Source organism: Eutrigla gurnardus (genome assembly GCF_963514095.1).
Source record: "Eutrigla gurnardus genome assembly, chromosome: 3".
In the NCBI taxonomy this organism is placed as follows: Eukaryota; Metazoa; Chordata; class Actinopteri; order Perciformes; family Triglidae; genus Eutrigla; species Eutrigla gurnardus.
Window position 1 is genome coordinate 23,622,150 of NC_139917.1, and position 15,939 is coordinate 23,638,088.

Sequence of the window (15,939 nt, forward strand, 5' to 3'; positions counted from 1 at the left end):
ATATACATCGACATGCAGTCAGCAGTTAACTGTGAAACCATCAGCTTTAACTGTCGATTACATCGAAGGTAAAAAAAACAAACAGATAAACTGTATTTGAAAGAGTCTAATACCATGGCAATGACTTTACTTTTAACTCAGCGAATATGCTCACAACAAATGTAATGGCAATTTATCCAACTGTCGTTAATACAATTAACTTAAATGGGAGAGCAAGAGCAAAAATCAGGGGATCATCACTTATTGGGACACATCATCTGGGTGCCATGAATGTTTGTACCATATTGTGTGGTAATATTTCACTGGATAAGAGAACACGTTAAAGCTGCTGGTGGTGTTCGAGAAAAGGCCAAGGGACAACCAAATTAAGTAGAATTCATCCTCCGGGGACCATCGATGTCTGTAAAAAATCATGGCTAATAGTTGTTGAGATATTTTAGTCAGTAGAGTGTTTGTGTGGAGGACATGGGGAAATATCACAAACACTGCTGGCCTAAGCAATTATCTCCAATCACAGTGAAGTAATGGGGCTTGACCTGTGACCCTGAATCAATATGTCTTTTCTTGTAAGTGTTTAGTTGTCATGGATTTTTTTCCTCCTCTGGAATCTTTTCATCTGGGGGTCCTGGGTGGCAATCTGTCTGATGATTATGTCAGATCTTTCAGATTAATAAGTAGCATCACTGGCTGTAATACTCAGATCGGTAGCTGCTGCAGCAAAAGTGACAATAAGAAAGACATGAAACCTTTAGGATGAAGTTGAGGGATTTATTAGAGAAGGGTGAATATAAAGGTACTGTATGCAGGGATTCCTATTCTCTGAGCAAACCACAACTAGTCAAACCTCTCTGTCTATATTTATACGCTACACAACTTCCAATCAAGGTCATCATAGTTAGTGATGTAATAATTAAATAAATTGAATTTAAAAAGGCAATACAATAGACCATAAGTGTGCTTTGGAAAAAAACACCATATGGATTATTATTATAATTATTATATTATTATTATGATCATCAGGAACAAGAAAACTACTCAGATGCCAACACTTCCAGGTATCATAAACATAAATTATTCCTAGCACTACAGGTTACATTCAAATTGAAAAAAATATCAAGAGGGAGCATACCAACATTGACATATTCCCTTTAGAATAACTCCTCTACTGAACCATTCAGGATTTCCATTCAGACAGTTTAAATGTGTATACAAGCAGCCAGTCAGTAGCACGTTAAAGATATAGCTATATCAACTGCCAACTTTTTTTTTTTTTCTTTTTTAGTCCTCCTCTGATATGTTTCTTTTCTTTTTACTCGTTTGTGTCACATTTTGGCTCTCACATATTAAGCTACATTAAGATCGATAAATAGTGTTGAGTGTGTGTTGGCTGCCTGCTGGCAACGAGGCCCAGTGTTCACGGGAGCCGTAGTGTGGCAGTTTAATATGTACTGTAGTCCTCCTGAGGTGTCACCGAGCACACACAGGGCAAACAGAGGTGGGTTAACACAATGTAAAAAGGAACTTTTTCTTCAACTTGTCACTTGTCATGTTTCATGTTGTTTTTCTTGTGTTAGCATGACGTTTTTTTGTTTTGTTTTTGTTGTTCCTTAGAAGGAGTCCATGGCCTTGAATTCACTGAGGGCCTGGACGGGGGAGATGTGTTTCTTCTGGGAGCCTCGTCGCACGCGGGTCTGGCACTCCTCGGGCTTCTCCCGTTTTACCAGAGGCTTCTTCTCAGGGGCCTTCATGCGCCAAGACACCACGGGCGAGTTAACAGCCGCGGTCCCGTACACCTTCTGGTACTTGGTGGAGGCTACATACGATGCCTTTACAGTCAGCACCACTGCGTTCATTAGATTCTTGGCTGCCTGGATCAGGGAAGTGGCACTATCCAGCTACAGGGGGGGCGAAGACAGTTGGAGGGGAAAGGGAGAGATAAACACCAAGGGTCAAAAAAGCCAAACTGTCTGAAAAGAGAAAAAAGTGCAATGACTTTCATGAACTCATCAAGAACATTAGGATATGCATGAGTTACATCCGACATCCAGGAGGTCTGTGCGGCAACTGTCAATTAAGCAGCATGACCCTCGCTCTGTGACATCTTATTTGAGCAGTTCTTAATTAGCGGAGGCATGGGTCAGGCGTACCTCTGCCTCCGTCTGTTTTGTTTGGCTGACATTTAAGGGTCGGCGGCCAGTGGGCCTCCTCCTACCCCACACTGAGACAAGTCAACTGCTTAGATTTAATGAGTGTGGAATCCAGCTGGCCACCATGAAAAGGTTAATATCTCAGCAGGGCTTATATCTCATGTGAGACAAACTATAATAGAGTCCTGAAAAATCATGAACTGTATCAACACAAGACCCAAGGAAGCCCAAAGCAAAGATAAACGTCAAGTCTGACTTAATTAGAGGAAATACCACATGAAGGCAGTAAATAGGGACGTTTCTTTATCGACAAAATCAGTAAGAATGAACCAATTCCTGTTTTTCTCTCCTCGTAGAAAACCTCATACTAATACTTAGAGTGGATGGGTTTACTATGCTGCATGGGAGAGCTGCCTGTTGCTCTTCCTGAGGGGTTTCCCTTTTTTCAGACTGTTAGAGAGTTTGTTTTGTGGACTTTTTCTGTATCTGAATTGAGTATCCAAGGATAGAAAGTATTGTATGCTGTTGAGCTTGTCCTCCAAGGCAAAGATGGTATTTGTCATTTTAAACATTAAATAAGAATTGATACCCGATCAGTTTGATGCCGGTGAGGTATATGATGGTGCATCGATACCATATAAACATTGACATGAAATACATATCCACAGATGCACACACCTGCATACATACTGATCAATAAAGAAAGTTCACATGATTATGTTGATGATACTGAATAGACTTTTGCCCCATCTGTCTTCTGCTTGAATGTTTTAAATAACTCTCCATTTATTCGAACCAAAGAGTATTTTTAGGCTTTAGGAAGATGGAGTTACACTCACATAATAAAATATCTGCTTTGCAGGTGGATTTGTTCTACCAACAGTGCAAAGGAAGTCTAGGAGAGTTGAGAGGAGAAGCTAATTCTGAATTCCCAAACTAATATATTGCTATAAGCTTAATATTTCTTTATCACAACCCAATGCTTTGAAATGGAGAATATGCCCGCTTATTAGTTAAGTTAAATGTCAAATGCGAACAGTATGGGATAATTGACTGATTTTAGTTTGACCAGGGATAATAGGGTTCATGAAGCATGAAAAACACAAATGGAAAAGAAGCCTGTGGTGCATCTTTCTGTTAATATCAGATGGCAATCGTTCTGAAATAATTGCATCAGTCGTATTCTGCATGACCTTTCATCTGCTCCATCATGACCTTGGACTAAAAGGTTTGCCCACCCGCAGTGCAGAGCGTAAAAATGGTCTGAAATTGGCCAAGTCGGTGATGTGCTGCTCTGTATGGATAGACTTACCCCAGACACGATGAGCTCTCCACCCAGATTCTGAACTTCAGCTTTCACCTTGCTGCAAATGTTGAGCTGGTGGCAGTACAGGGCGATTCTCTGCAGGTAGGCCAGCAGATCCTGCTTGCAGGCTGAATCAGGGCACTGAAAAGACAAGGGCCACATTGTCAAAACACATAGGCAGCCATTGGCTTTGACAGAGCAGCTCAAATTTGCTTTACATGCTTATAAGGCCGTGGTAGATATTTGTATTACATTTCATCACTTTACAATCAGCCATTTTGTTAAAAAATGCAAAAACAAAGCAGGTCGTAGAAAAAATATGAATGCACGATTTGGGAGATTGTGCAATCTTAACGACAAACATCTAGTGATATAATCCATCCCCTCTGTATGAAATCAAGGGATTACCTCATATCCTATTTACATACCAATCCTGTCAAATGTGCTTTTTCCCCTTTTATTTAACCATAAAGCTCTCGTTGAGTTACAATATCTCTTCTGTTTCTTGGTCTTGGTTGTTACATATTGGCACAGGTTGTGTCTGAAATCACTCCCTTGTTTACTCTCTCACTACTTTCTAGGTAAAAGACAATAATTTACTCTACAGTGAGCAGAAAATTGAGCTTAAGGAAATTTCACATTCAGAAGTCACTGAAATAATATGGACGAGGGAAAGCGTAGTGATTTTTAGAGTAGCATTCACATGGATGACATTGATCATCATTGGGTCAAATATATGCAATAAATGAATCGAATTGAGTCATTGATTTGTGCTGATCCACAAGGTCTCAAACATGTCAGGAAGACCTATGATTTATGAGTTACAGGCCAAAATGCAAACAAGCATAATGACTTCTCTTTTCCTGTTTCTGCGTCTACGGAAAAATGTTTTCTCAATTCGAGCACCATGGCCAAACTCTTGGGATTGTCGCGGTGTTACGCCGCGAAGCGCTGTAATGCCGGTTAATCCAGTCGGTCGGTGCTTTGTTTTAGGTTAAAACTGGATCATCTGTGATGAACAAAGCGCCAATGGTTGACTAGCTGACAGAAAGGATATAATTATATCATGACAGAAAATAAAGCCATCAAGTCAACAGAGCCAAAGAATTTGGAGGGAAAAAAAGGGTTCTTGGCCATATTTCAGGCATTAGTGGTAAATTCTAAAGCTGCTTATTACATGACTGCCATCTGGTTTGAATGGTGTATGTTCTCCCAAAAATGGTTGAGATGTGAATTCTCTACCAAATTGGATTGTTTTAGGAATCGCCGTCTCTGAAGTTGCAGCCGTTCAAATGAGAGCATTTTGTGTCACTAATTACATTTCTCTGCACCGAGCCTGGAAAAATGCTGTTTAAATTATTTTTTTTTTATTGTTGGTGGTTTATTTCAAGCTTGACTTTCAAAGGCACGTTGAGTCACACTGCAGGGTGTCAAACTCATTTCAAATTCATTTCACATGAAACAAGTTTGTCACTGCATGTTGCCCAAGAAAAACATCAATCAGCAATGAATGGACTTAATGCTTCGAGAAAAGACTTGCTTCCACGGCAGCCAAGCTTTATGTACCCCTCCTTGTTTTTTTTGTTAAAAGCAGAAGTCTTGACCTGGACCCGCTGACCTTTTTCGTTACTTCAACGCCAAATAAAGCAATCACACAGTGCAGCAAATGGACCAACAGGGAGTACGAGGACAGCCTCCCCGGGTTTCCTACTATCACACAGTTTGCCCCTATTATTCCATCTGGAAGCCTTCCCAGAGTCAGCTATGGCCCACTAAGCTCCCAGTGGGTTAACAATACTGCATCAGCTGCTTAAACACTGCGAGCATCATTGTGTAGCAACACCTTCCTTCTTGCCATTAATATTAAACGGTCCTAACTAGGACATTCAGCAGCACGGTGTGGGGAAATGCACAGCTCATCTCCTTGTCTTGTGGGGCTCGGGAAGAGGAGGGTGGCGAGTTGAACATCAGGATGTGATCTGAATACATGGTGGTGTAAGACGGGATGGATTTGAAGACGTATGTCCTAAACGATTGGCAACAAGTGCCCTTCACTGATGGTCACAAAAAAACACAGTCTTTCAAAATGAAATGTTATTTTCTTCAACCTACTAACACGACGGCAAAGAGCAATTAATGGCACGATTAACATATAAAGTTATGAGCATTATCAGAGCAGCCAGTGAGGCAGAGGGAAGCGTCTCCCTGGGCATCATCACCGCACTGCCAGTCCTGGCTAGCTTCACTGCTAACTGCACTTCACACCACTGGCGCACACACACACACACACACACACACACACACACACACACACACACACACACACACACACACACACACACACACACACACACACACACACACACACACACACACACTGCCCCAGGCAAGTCTGATGCAAACTAAATTGTTCCCTATTGTACAGATGACTAAAATTCAGTTTCTTCCACAGATTCCAAATGACTTTGCCAGGCCAAAGTCCTCCACACTGAAGCAGCGATCATTCCAGATTGTGGTTTCGCTGCCTGACTTTACTCAGCCTCTCTTTTTCCCCAACATTGTGCCCAACAAGGACGAAATGTGCTCCTGATGGATAATTCAGAAAGATGATGTGAACTCTGGTGCTGAGATGAGGCCGACGCATCACATCGTGGCAGAGTGTGTCAAAACACAAGTCACACCTCACACTGATGCCGCATTTTTAAGCGGACTGAGACCGACCTTTCCTAAATTATCCAACGTGTGAAAAATACTAAGTGGGTTATTTTTTTTCTCCACTTCATCTGGTTTCTCTTCAGTGGCACTTCTGGATATAATAGTATACTGGAGACATGACATATAGACACTAGGACGGATTCAAATAGAGCATTTAAAACAATATGCCTTCTAGCTGACTGGACTAAACGCTCTGATAGTTACTTCAAGATAACTGATCATTCTATTTGTTCATCCATTCTCTGGCATCTCTGAGCTCACACTGTGTTCTAGCATTCAAACCACTCGTTGTGTGTAAATGACTAGTTGATTTGGTTTCCTTCTCCCTTCTATTTTATTCTACAATCTGGCATGTCGATCCTCAATAGAAAAAGGAACATGGATCACCATTAATTAACACAATTAACAAAGAGACCTGCTGCTGCGATTCATAAGAACATCTTGTTATCGTTTAAACGTTTTCTTTGAATATGTGCGCTGCCATCTTGTCGTTACATTAGAGGCTGTTACTGCAACCTTTCATGCTACAACATACACATCAGTACAAAGCCACTGTGTGCTGTGAGAGCATGGATAATCCATTTGCTCTTCTTAAGGCATTATTGATTTACTTAAAGGATGTGTAATGGTGAAAGTATGCAATATCTCCCCCCAAAACAGGAACATATAGGAATGTCTTAAAAATAAATGTAATTTTGTATAAACTGAATATTTTATCTGTGACAGTCTCAGTTCTGCCTTGGGTACAAGAGAGTGGGAGGAAGAGCTACTGTGTGAGGTGAAAAGGACAGGTGCATGATGGGATTCTTCAAGCTATATGTAGTTTGACCCACTGATTCGACTTCTCAATAACACGTTCAACAGCTCAAGATGGCAATGAAGGTGGTTTAAAGTAAAGCGTCCTTCTTGGAGCCAAATGTGAACGTGGAATGATAAACATACTTTTAGATTTGGTGTGACTCGTGGGAGTTATTTATGGTTCTTTTATGCATTCAGAAATGCTTGTTTGACTCTGACTTTTGTATCATTTTTAAAGCAGAGAAAATATTTGAAAAAACTTTAATTACACATCAGTCACACTTGGTTTCACTGCTGTCAGTAGAGGCGACGGGATATTTGCTCTTGTTGTTCTGCATTCAATGCAACGGGGCCTTCCGCTGTGACGAACAACGTGAAACCTGGAAGTCTGAACACTTAGCTTCAAACTTACACGTGTTTAGCGGCATTGAGAAAGAAATAACATGACACGTTTAAGTAATTTAAAGAATTAAAAAATAGCTATTTTGGAAACTGAAAGTTTGAGTGCAATGCGAAAGAAAAGTCTTATTGAATGTAAGGACGAGGTGATGAACCGGATTGTGTTATTATCAACAAAAGACCCTTACCAACAATAAATTTAGTATTTTCTTACTCCACCATCGACATTTTGTCCCCAAAACTACTAAAAACCCATCAGTGATCACTCATTAAAATGAGCATTGCTTCTGTAGCTTATTTTGAGTCAATCCCACACCTCCCTGCTGCTGTAAATACTCACAGAACGGTATCAAGCATGTCTAAAAATAGCTCCCCAAGAATGGTACTGTTTAGTCCTGTTTGAGGAACTTCACATAACAATACTCTAAGCTACGATAATGCCCCTTAACATAATTACTGTACAGACATCAACGACCGCATGCACAGGTAAGCCTGAAGCCAGATGGTGCTGTAATCAAACGCCGCCCGCCTCAAGCAGAGTGATACACATGCAAATGCATCATGCTCGACGATCAATGAATGACGATGGTCTCGGAAAAAGGTGCGCTTGATGTCTGCACAGCTGTCCTCCGCCATCTAGCTTGTGAGTGTAGGAGGCATTCGGGGGGGATAGAGTAGAAAAAAAGGCATTGCTGGAGTGAAATGGCGTGAGTTTCCTCGAGGGTTTTTTTTGTCGACGTCAAGTGCTGTGCTTAAATGACTATGAAAGAGCTCGCCGTCCTTCCACCGTTCCACACAGAATTGCCTCCTGCTTCACACTTGTTCATCAATAGGCCTGATGTGGAGTCATGGCGACAAGGTTTGCTACTTAAGGGACCGGTCTGAAAGCACTGGAGCAGCCTTTATTCTTACTGTCAAGCCACAGCGACCTCGACGCAGACACGTCATCCATGACAATGTGCGAATGCAAAATACTTGTCTTCTTCGTCGTGAATAAAGACAAAAAAAATAAACTTGCGGTATTTGTTGTGCAATTCAAAATAAGACGCTTCCTAAAAGCAAACTTTGGCTGTTTTTAACTTTGATACCTCATTCAATTCACTGAATGAACATTGCTGTGATGTCTCTGGAAGTGTAACAGAAGGCTTTGAATATTCAGTAAACGCTGGTCCAGGAACCATTTAAGTGAGAATTAAAAATGGCAAGCCACCTGCTCTTTTCATTACAGCAACTGTTGATTCAGACACAGGCTCTGCTAGTGATTTGCCATGTGACAGATTCACTCCCACCTAAACCCTGTTAAACACTGATCATCACTCGCCAGCCTACGGGCCAAGAAAATGAATGCATAAGCGCACGGATGAAAATTCATGCTTACTTTAGCATTTCTGCCCCAGATCTCGCAGTAAACAACGTGCACCCGAGCCGTGACGCAGCGCGAGAGACAGGCTCCCCGAGACAAATGTTCTCACACATGGAAAGACGCAGAAATGTTTAGAAAACAAGGCGAATGCAGAAATATACAAAAATCATCTCTCTGTTTGTGGTAATTACCGCACGGCAGACAGAGTTATGCATTCACAGCCTTGAAACTTTCTGCTGGCGTGCAATATGCTCTGGGGAGCCGGACGGTGTGACGGAGGAGAACGGTGCCAGCGGTGACTAAAGATGCCTTCTGGTCAGTTGAAAGCCCAGCAGAGTCTCCGACCACTCAAACTGACTCATTCTTTGCTCTGCTAACAGCGGAAGGTTTGCATGCATTGTTGTGATGTCACACATTGCCACCTTCATGAATGTGAAATGATTATAGGAAGTATGAAATGCCTTCAGTAGAAATCGTGGTCCTCCTGGCTCTCGTCAGCAGGTACAGCAGGCAGGAGGAAAGAAAGCTCTGATAAAGCAACGGTCCACTTCCTGCCCAGCACCAAACGGCGGGGTGTGACGACCCCTCTGCTGTGTCTGTGCTTTCTGTCCCCAGGGCTGCAGACCTGATTGGAGGGTAATCAGTAGCATGGGACACACCCGGGCCCTGTGTGCCTCATGCATAAAAGCCTGAGCAGCAGCAGTCCTCGGTGGGCAGATCTCCCCTCACACAATATCTTTGAGTTCTTACATCATCGTGCTTACGTTTTCATGCGTCCCTGCACTACGGACTTTCCTCCCGTCCATTTGTTTGACTTATTTTCTATTACTTTTTGGTGAATAAATCACTTTATTTGTTCAGTATACTCGTGTGTCTCACGCTTTCATCACATTTTTATAGCTGGGTTGAGACAAAGCAACTTTTTTTTCTCCATTTCTCAGGCCAAACTGAGCTGAAAGGAGAGTAACATATTGCTCTGTGTCTGCTGGGTGTGTAAATAAGCCAATGTTTGCTGACCACGCTATGTCAAATATATAAGGTGTTATATGTCGAGCGTCATGTTTACAGCTTTTTGCACGGACCCAAAAAACAAACAAACAAACAACAAAGGTCCCGATACATGCAGGTTGACACAACACTGTGCAGCCTTTGTGGAGGTATGATTGATTCAGTGTTTTCTAGATATAAATATTGCTTGGATATCAGCAGTCATTTCCATAAAACAGTGTATTTCCTCTACATCTTGATGACAAAATAACAGTGACTGAGTTGAAATTTGGCCAAAGGTGCGGCGGCTTTGTTGGGGATCGTGTGGGGGGCCTCGTGTGAGTTCCAGGACTTCAGAAATAGTCAGAATTCTCAATTCTCATTGTAAAGATTTGGGCTTCAATATTTCCTCAGCTAAGCAGCAATGGAAAGAGGCCCAGCGTGCGATACTGAAACCAACAATGATTATTCCAAGGGTTCGCTAGCTAACAGCAGTTGCAATTACAATGACAACAGGCTGCCGCAATAAATCAGCGAGTCTTGTGTCTAAGTTCATTCTCGCTGTTTATTAGAGACAGAGGAAATGAAGAAGAACATTACGCATCACCTGGAGTGCTGCATTCTCAAATACCTCCCACTTCATTTGCACCACGCACACACACACCCACACACACATACACACACACTCATCGTGCACACACCTATTTCTTTCCACTCCCGTCTTCCCTAGGCACAGCACTGATTGATTAGATATTGAAAATGGCCTGTCAGCACATTTTAGAGAAGTACTCATCTGATAATGAATGCAACACCTCGTTCGGGAGCTAATTATATTAGAGACACAACTTGGTTCTGCTGTCTTGCTCTCTCAGCTTTGGGCCCCATTGAGAGACAAAGTCACGCAGCATCACAGTCCGCTGCTCCCGCCGGGCTCGTCAATACCCACAGTAAAGATTTCCGATGGCCATGCCCACTTGCTCCGACTCAAAACCTTTGCCGCCGCCAGCTATGACACACCGTTTAAGACCGATAGAAAGTATAAGACTGTGGCAGGCACAGTTGCAGAGCTACCTGATCGGCAACAGCGCGGGCCAATTTGTCCATCCTGGAACCAGCCTCCGCAATCTTCTTAGCCGCGTTGATCACATCTGAGGAGTTCTTCAGGGGGCCTTTGCCTCTGGGAGTATTCAAAGAGTCAAAAAAGAAGGGAAACAGTCATGTGGGTGGAGTTGCAGAGGCAGAAGACATGCGGAGCTCACCTCTGAGCTCCTACAGCAGCAGCAGCTAATCTGCTGTGGCGGACTGGAGGAGTATAGAATATGAGTCATTACAATCCACCAACAATACACTATTTCCAAGATCGTAAATATAATAATATAACAAATACAGTATACCTTTGTCCCTAATGATGCATGATAGAGCTGTGCTTTGGATCACAGAGAAACAAATTAATTCTGTTTTTAACAGCAAAACAGGAGAAATTTTCAAAGCAGTTACAATAGGAAATAGAACCGTAGAGAGAAATAATGGTCAACCCACCGAGCCTTTGTTCTGTGTTGTGTTGTCTTGATTTGCAAACGTTATTGTGGCTACATAATTGGGCTTCCCTGCCTATGAGATCTCATGTTTAGCCAGCTAAGCTTAAATTTCCAATTGTTCAAGCCAATCTGAGTAGCTGGGGTCAATGCCAAGTAATAATGGTGCAGTCAAGGCACCACATCCATAATCACTCACGACTAATGACTCATGGCTCTGCTCTTTCTTTTATTTTGTCCTTTTGGTTCGTGCCATGCCATATGACGGTGGAGTGGTTCGCAAATCCGTACACGAGACAGATAACCATCAGTCAGGCATTAGGGATTTCCCTGATATGCTGAGCCCAGATGGGGGAGATTGAGAGGAAAGCTGCTGGCTTTTAGTAAACATAAGTGACAAGACTCTAAATGCAAACAGATTATCTATGCCAGTATATCTTTGAATCACAGGGTTACAAAGTCTGAGCAAAACAAAGGTTGTCTGGGTCCCTTTGCCTTTCGGAAAAACAGTTTGAGGCATCCTCTGAGGCATTGCAAACGCAAGATTGTTTCTGAGCAATCCCATTTGTCACTTTTTTTTTAACTCGCTGGTGCAATATTTTTATATAAACAATGGATAAAAACAACTGAAAGGGGTTGCTCATAGCGATGATCCCACAGATAATTATCACTTGACTCTCACAACCAGCTGTACAGAACGTTTCATCTTGTTTTTTAGCTCATGGTTTTGGATCCATGGCACAATGTTTTCATTTTGGTTCGCTTTTACCACTATTTTTAGCCACAGCAGGCAGCTGCTTCCAGTGAAACCCTCTTCACACTACCAACTCAGCAACAAATGGCACAAAACAAGTGAATAGCTGGTGGACATAATGTTGCATTTAAAACGCTTACATGTCAGATATCTCCATCTAGAGTTTATGTATGAGCTAGATGGTTCTACTGCTATCATAGCAATCAAAATCTTTAATTGCAGTTTTAAAAGCAGCTGCTTTTTACCTGGTGAAGTCCGTCATCTCCATCATGATCATACACATCTGCTTGGCCAGCACAATGATGTCATTGCCGTTGTCGTCCCACTTGGCCACTTCTGCATCTAGCTTGCACTTCTCCTGTCTGAAGCTCTCCACCTGCTCAGCAATCTTAGCTTTCTCCTCCTGGGGAAGCTGTGCCATGATAGCCTGCAGGAGACAGGGGATATGAGAGAAACAAAAGCATTACAGCAGGAAGAGGCTGTTAGCGAGTAAATTTGAGCTGAATAAATTGGAAGTATTGCTCAGAATGAGGGAAATACCAGAGGAGAAGAATTTAGGTAAAGGAGGGAGATAAGGTTGGGGAGGGGGGGATGATAGGGAAATGAGGAAAGGGGTGAATAAGAAGAGGGATTAGTTAAGAAGAAAGAGAATAAAGGAAAGAATATAAAGTGAAGAGCTGTAGAACCATTTGTACTTTTTTTCTTGTCCAGTCCAGTTTTAATCCGCCCTACAAAATTTGAACACTTGAAGTTTGGCGTATGACTATCCCTGCCCTTCTGAAAAGCTTCAAAATAAAGTTCTAAACTTTACATTTAATGACTGGACCTTTTCAAACCCCTTGACATCTTATATCCATAAAGAGCAAATCCATTTTTGCCTTCATTTTTTTCCTCAGCGGCCTTTGGGGGCAGGTCCAAAATGGCATAAATCTTGTGGCAAGGTCACAGGCGCAGTAAGAACCCGGTATTATTTTGGAGATAAATGTATAATTACCTCGCTTCTTAGACCAGAGAATGAATAATGCATTTGTTCAACGTTATGTCAGGGAGGTGAGATGGAAGGAAGAGTAACCTGGTTTCCATTAGGTCGATTCTATTGACTTGAGAGGCAGAGGGAGAAAGCGAGTATAGTAAAAAAAAAGAAGTCACCATTGTTTTTCAACCTCATCTATTATTGACTGTCCTCCAAGAATTGCTCTTCTCTTAATGAAATAATCGCCCTTGTCCTCCTTTTCCCCTCTTCCTTATTCCCTCTCTCACAGCAAAGCTGGTGTGTGTGGCTGTGGGGTGAGCTCAGTGAGAAAGTGCATCACTTTGCTCATGTCCCCCCGCTAGATGTGTCAGGAGGAAATTGAAAACAAAAAAAATATAGATGACTTCTGAAATTCTTTTGAGACGAATATGAGCTGAAACAGGAGGAGGCCCGCAATGAAAAAAATAAAATAAATTAGAGACAGAAATAGAGAAGCATGGAGGCACAACTTTCTCATCAGCGACCAACAGATGTGTCCATGAGCTTTGGCCTACTGATCACTGTGTGAGCAGAGTGGTGCAAGGCTTTGATGGCGGTTAGCTTGAATAAAACCCCGAACGGCATAAACAACAAGCAAAACCAGCCCCCTCAAGCCCAGTGTAGATTTCCTCTGCTGCTGGTGCCAAGACACACAAACAACAGCGAGGCAGCAAATCCCATTAAACCGCGTGTGGGGTGAAAACACTGCTCACACTTAAAACAAATACAAAGTTAATATGTATTTAGACTGCACAATGAGGAATAAACAATTTAAAACAGACTGCTGATTTCAGCAGAGCAAACGTGCATTCACTTTGCAGGTGTCGCTATGAATTATGTGTTGCACACAGCATTTGGCTCTGGGGCAAATGCACCCCCATTTATTTCATCTATGACAAAACAACCACTGTAAGTCTGCCCAGCCACAAGTCCTATATACCTCCATAACGAAGGTTACAATATTGTAACCCTAGTTCTATAAATAAATGTGGAGCTCCCTGCTGGACTCCATGTGTGATGTTCCCCTCCAATCACGAGCATGCCTCCACCCATTGAAGACCTTTGCATGAGCATAGCCGGTCACTAAGGACACGCCTACCTGATTACGCGTGGATCCCAGAGGGTAGCACACCCCGCTGCTAAGCTGTCCTACACTGTCTTCAGGGAGCAGCAGGGCCCCCTTGTTAGAGGGCAGGAGTGATGTGATTCCCAACCACACACGGCGAGAAACATCACACGGACCACGGCTGTTGCAACTCCCTGAATCACATTATTCATTTGGCCGCGGCGAAGGTCCAGAACGTCAGTCTGAGATGGCGAGGCTAGGGTGTCGGGCAAGTTGTTAGCTGCTGCTAAACAATTGCAGCTGAAATAGTTTGTCAAAATAGTGTCTCAGTGTCAGACAGCAGCAGTGGTCGAGGCTCTCTGACTGTGGAAACAGGTGGGCTCTCTGCGTGTGGGGTCCACACATATTCGGGTATAGCTATGTCCTGATTGGGGCTATGCTTACACAAGGTTTCAGTGGTCAAGCACACATTTAATGATTGGAGGAGAGTATTACACATAGAGGGTGGAGCCTGTTTGAGTTTGAAGGTCATTTACTTATCAGACAGCCCCCCAAATAAAGGGTGCATTTTTGCAAAGTTAATTAGCACTAACAGGCTTTAACAACCCAATTGTAAGCATCAGTCCTTCTGCTTCTGTGACTTTGTCTTATATAACAACAGAACACATGGTGTGTTATCTTTAAATTCCTATTAATGCTGTGGATTTCAACTATGATTGTTTTTCCATTTGAAATTAGTTGGAAATAGAGAAGTGTGTCTGCAAAGAACAGTGCTGTAAGGTTGTTTGAATGAAACCCACGATATGCTAAGCCCCCATCGAGACAGTGTCTAGACAGTGACTTGAAGAGTGTATAAAGGATTCAAGTCTATTTTTTTGACAATAGGCAGTCAGCTGCTGTCTAGTGCTGTTAGATGTTAGCTGATAGTCAAACACCCTGTGCAAAACGATGATAACTAACATATATACATATACAGTCTAGGGTTTTCCTCCACGTGCATCTCTGGCTGCAGAGTAGCAGCTGGGGGTTGGTGATGCACTCAGCTGTGTTATCACTGCTGGCCCCTACCGGCCAGGGGAGCTGGTTCGTGAGTGAGGAGTCAGCAGGCAGCCCATAGTAGCATAAAACCGACAATAAAAGGTGACTGCAACCAAGTCACTGCCACCACGAGAGGACCTTGAGCATGCAGCCATCACTGTGCACATGTGAAAGCTTTATCGTAGGCACCTGGTTCAGGTTTTTGAAGACATTTCGCCTCTCATGGAAGTGGCTGGGGGGGTCCAGGAGTCACATGTCTCTCACAGTATTAACAACCCTGCAATAAGTTAAATACCCAAACTGAGAGGGGAAAACAAGTCCAGTTTCCTACGATCATGCTTTCACAGATTACCATGACCTGGATGACTGAGAAGCTTCACAGACATCACTTGTTTTCTGCAGCAGTACTCAAGATTAGCCATATGCTTGTGGTGGAAATTTTTTTTTAAATGAAACCTACAACAGTCATTTCAGTGCAGACACTCATCATATTTGTGATCTAAGCTCATGGTTCTGGGTAGCAAGTGGCTCCCTGGGGTATGGTTTTCTGATTATGTGCTCATGTTCAATGTAGCCGAAAACAGAAGCTGGACAGTAATTGCTGCCTAATCAATAGCGACACAGGTGAGTGCACTGCGCCACCAAGCACATCTCTCTGACCCCAGGACTCATCATTAGCATGTCTCCGCTGCTCATTTTGTCCCTGCACCCAACTGTTGAGCCATCAATTATTCACTTATTTCTATAATTACACCAAGCAGCGTGCCCCTGCAGTCAAAATGCTGGGTACACCATTGAGAAGAACAGTTAAAGTTCTGC

At 42.7% G+C, this 15,939-nt stretch overlaps 1 protein-coding gene across 1 annotated transcript in view; it reads right to left on the reverse strand.

The window, feature by feature from the left end:
* Nucleotides 1–754: 754 nt before the first annotated feature.
* ctnna2 (catenin (cadherin-associated protein), alpha 2) overlaps nucleotides 755–15,939 on the reverse strand; it is a 263,054-nt gene continuing 247,869 nt past the window's right edge. The window contains exons 15-18 of the mRNA XM_084005035.1: nucleotides 12,250–12,431; nucleotides 10,787–10,892; nucleotides 3,460–3,594; nucleotides 755–1,895 (exon numbers count right to left, since the gene is read on the reverse strand). Of these exons, the coding sequence (XP_083861161.1) occupies nucleotides 1,608–1,895; nucleotides 3,460–3,594; nucleotides 10,787–10,892; nucleotides 12,250–12,431 (711 nt within the window). The 3' untranslated portion in view covers nucleotides 755–1,607. The remainder of the gene's footprint in view (nucleotides 1,896–3,459; nucleotides 3,595–10,786; nucleotides 10,893–12,249; nucleotides 12,432–15,939) is intronic.